This window comes from Sabethes cyaneus, chromosome 2, assembly GCF_943734655.1.
Source record: "Sabethes cyaneus chromosome 2, idSabCyanKW18_F2, whole genome shotgun sequence".
NCBI classification, from domain to species: Eukaryota; Metazoa; Arthropoda; class Insecta; order Diptera; family Culicidae; genus Sabethes; species Sabethes cyaneus.
The window spans coordinates 177,600,553-177,603,702 of record NC_071354.1 but is presented as its reverse complement, the minus strand read 5'-3'; the positions used below and the strand labels follow the sequence as shown (position 1 = coordinate 177,603,702).

Below are 3,150 nucleotides of genomic sequence, written 5' to 3'. Positions count from 1 at the left end.
AACAAATTCAATATAGATCAACGCGATACGCAATACATTCCTGGCCGTATTAACTTCTCAAGTACATTTGCTCCGCAGACAGACCGTCGGTCATATTGATTATTGTAAGAAAATTAATAGCACGGTTTTTTCTAGCACCCAGCATTGTACACACTAGTAGTCTCCAAAAATAACAAGCAGGTAGGTACCTAATTACGGAATAAACAAAAAAAAGTCAATCAACCACCCACCGAAGTGAACGCTTAAACCAGAAAATTTCTTTGCACTGATGCGAGCGATAGACCGTACGTGTAAAGTATGTAATTTCGGAATTATTCGGCAGATAAAAACAAACCGGCAATTATGATTAGCAATACTCAATATTTTATGTGGGTCTAATAAATCGATTATGACCGTCTAGCATAGCAATTATCCCCAGCTGCGTGAATGTCGTTAAATTAGGTAGCCGTTTACCAATTGACTCAAAGCTCAGAGGTCGTTGTCTACTGAAAGATGAACCTGTCAAGTTAAAACGATGCTGTTTATTGCTGCTTTATAAATAATTGCAATATTTTATTATTAAAAGGCTTTCTTTCAAACGAAAATATTTAAAAAGTGAGAAATTTCCTATTAATATAACACTTTTAATCGTTTTTGGTGTATAATCTTCCTAAAAATTCCAAATTTTTTGCACAAATGATCCCAATTAAATTATTTGTATTTGGTTTCCACAAATGCTCTGAGTGCATAGTCGTTTACAACATTTAATAAAACTAATAATGACTTCAATTCTCACATTCTTCTAAACCCCAAAAACACTGTTTCTATCAAACATCCAATGGGTTAATATGAGTAAATATTCAAAAGGTGCGCCCTGCAGTCACCTGTTATTCAAGTGTGTATTTCGATTTGTTGCTCAGACCATAAGTTGTCGTCGTTTCGATTCCTCATTCGAAGGTGGTAATGTCACTTTGTTTCTGTTTAGAACGACCCCCCTACGCATTCTCCGTTCTTTGAAACTTTCGTTCGCGGCTTTTGGTGGATTTACTGAACCGAGCACGAGTGCCGCTTCAAGTAATACTTTGCCGAGTGCGCCGATCCCTTCTGCTGCGTTTGGCTCGAGTAGCTGGGCAAGGATTTTCTTCGTCGCCGAACCGCCGGACTAAGGTTGTACTCGATGTTGGCCTGTCGCAGCAGCTGCTTGAAGACGGTCAATATTCCTTCGTTGTTCTTTGCTGAGCATTCCGCGTAGCCGCAACCCCACTCCAGGGTGGCCTTCGCTCGGGCAACATTCACCGGTATCTGGCGATTCTCTTCCTGGACGTCGCACTTGTTGCCGACGATTACAATCGGGACAAACAGACCACGAGCTTCGACAATCTGGAAGATAGAATCGGTTGTTAATGTGCTATATAACTTGTTAGCCTAATTATTTAAATTTTCATCGTATAACCAGTGAAATATAATTCTAATCTAAATATTCAAAGGAAACCCTTTAGAGCAAAAATATATTATAAAAATTGAGGAACTAATAATAAACCCTCTTGAATTCTACTGAACACCATTTTAACCACACATAAAGAGTAGAAGTATTTTTATTTCTGACAGTCTCTAAAGAAACTGGTAAAAGACGTAATTCTGGTAAGTAATTATGGGTGCTATTTTTAACAAACACGAAACGTAAAAGTTCAATTTCATCATTCTGTGAGGCGTTCGTGTAAATCGTATTTTATTCAAGAAATAGAACTCTAAAAATAAGCGTATTCCAGAATACTCTTTTAATTGCGTTCAAATTTGAAATTCAATAATTAAATCAAATTAAAGTACATGACAATAGCAGCATGGCATGAAACCGGTTCGATACTAATAGAGATGTTAATCTCGATCAAAATAATCACTGCAGATAACAACAAGCACGCTCACTTTCCATCCCGGTATCAAGTGTCAGTCTTCATTCTAACTTTCAGATTTATGGACATTTCTTCTGAACGTCATCGCCCTCCCACCCACCATTCATTGCACTGTGAAATTTGACCCACCTGCTCTCTTAGGCGTTCGACTTCGTGCCATGTTTCTCCATCGTCGACGGCATAGACCAGTAAGAAAGCACCGCTCGTGTTGATAGACAGTGCCCGCATCGCCGGAAATTGATACGACCCGGAGGTATCTAGTATGTCCAGGGTCAGACAGGAGCCGTCCGGTAGTTCGTACTCACCTCGGTGCATCTCCTCTATTGTCTGCTTGTACCGTGACAAGTACTTCTCGTACAGGAACTGCGAAATGATGGATGACTTGCCAACCCGAGCCGCTCCCATCATCGTCACCCGGTGGCATTCCCGCTTCGGCACCGCTGACCGTTCCTGCTCGCAGCAATCGTTCTTGGCCGACTTGTTGCTGCCTAGCGACGGAATGCGGAGCCTGTGGCAGGTTCCGGGCATTGTTTGTGTGAGCGCAATTTTTGCGGTTTTTCTACTCTCGTCGGGTTGATAGAATAATACTCCCGGTGTCCGGTGAACGGTGGCGCCGGCTGGTTCGTAACTGGATACTCCGCCTGGAGCGAACGTGAGTTTAATGGAAATTGCTCGGTTTCGACAGAAAACGAATATACTACTAGCTATTCAGCTGAAACGAAAAGGAGTTAAATGGTTAGCATATTTGATTTTGCGCTTTTATGTTTGAAAATGAATCTCGTAAAAATTTAGTAGGTACAGGAAATATCATTTTTCCTTAGATACCTATGATTTAAACTGAAATACATTCTCATCTGGATTTATAAACCAAGCAACGTTACGGACCCCTACTGACCTCGGATTTAGAATTCAGATTTCTTTCACTACAGACAATGTTGAGACACTATAACTATTATTGAATTATTTATTTTGATTAAGTCATAGTTTTTGACCAATACATATTTTATCCCCCAGCAAATCGTTTAATATGATACATATCTCATTTGTAACTAAGTTATACATCACGAAATACAAAACTAAAATGTCTTATAAAATGTGTCAAAACGGCCTGTACACACAAAAGTGGAGGCCATATACAGGGGTTAGACAAAATGATCGGGACAGGCAAAATTTTGATGAAATTCAAACGGCCATAACTTCCACAAAATTGGACATTTTTAGATGAAACCAATTGCATTCTGCGGGAAAATCTTTCTAGTTT

General features: G+C 39.7%; 1 protein-coding gene across 1 annotated transcript; it reads right to left on the bottom strand.

Moving 5' to 3' along the window:
* Window positions 1-1,023: 1,023 nt before the first annotated feature.
* Window positions 1,024-2,500, bottom strand: LOC128738629 (GTP-binding protein Rhes-like). The gene is made up of 2 exons (XM_053833916.1): window positions 2,019-2,500; window positions 1,024-1,359 (listed from the first exon to the last, which is right to left on the bottom strand). The coding sequence occupies exons 1-2, from the start codon at window positions 2,415-2,417 to the stop codon at window positions 1,024-1,026; spliced, it is 735 nt and encodes a 244-aa protein (XP_053689891.1). The 5' UTR covers window positions 2,418-2,500.
* Window positions 2,501-3,150: the final 650 nt, after the last annotated feature.

Bases quoted from the DNA above. Each gene is read 5' to 3' on its own strand.
- LOC128738629 (XM_053833916.1), bottom strand. From the start codon at position 2,417: ATGCCCGGAACCTGCCACAGGCTCCGCATTCCGTCGCTAGGCAGCAAC. The intron at 1,360-2,018 runs GTGGGTCAAATT...TCTATCTTCCAG, and splicing joins TCGAACGCCTAAGAGAGCAG to ATTGTCGAAGCTCGTGGTCT.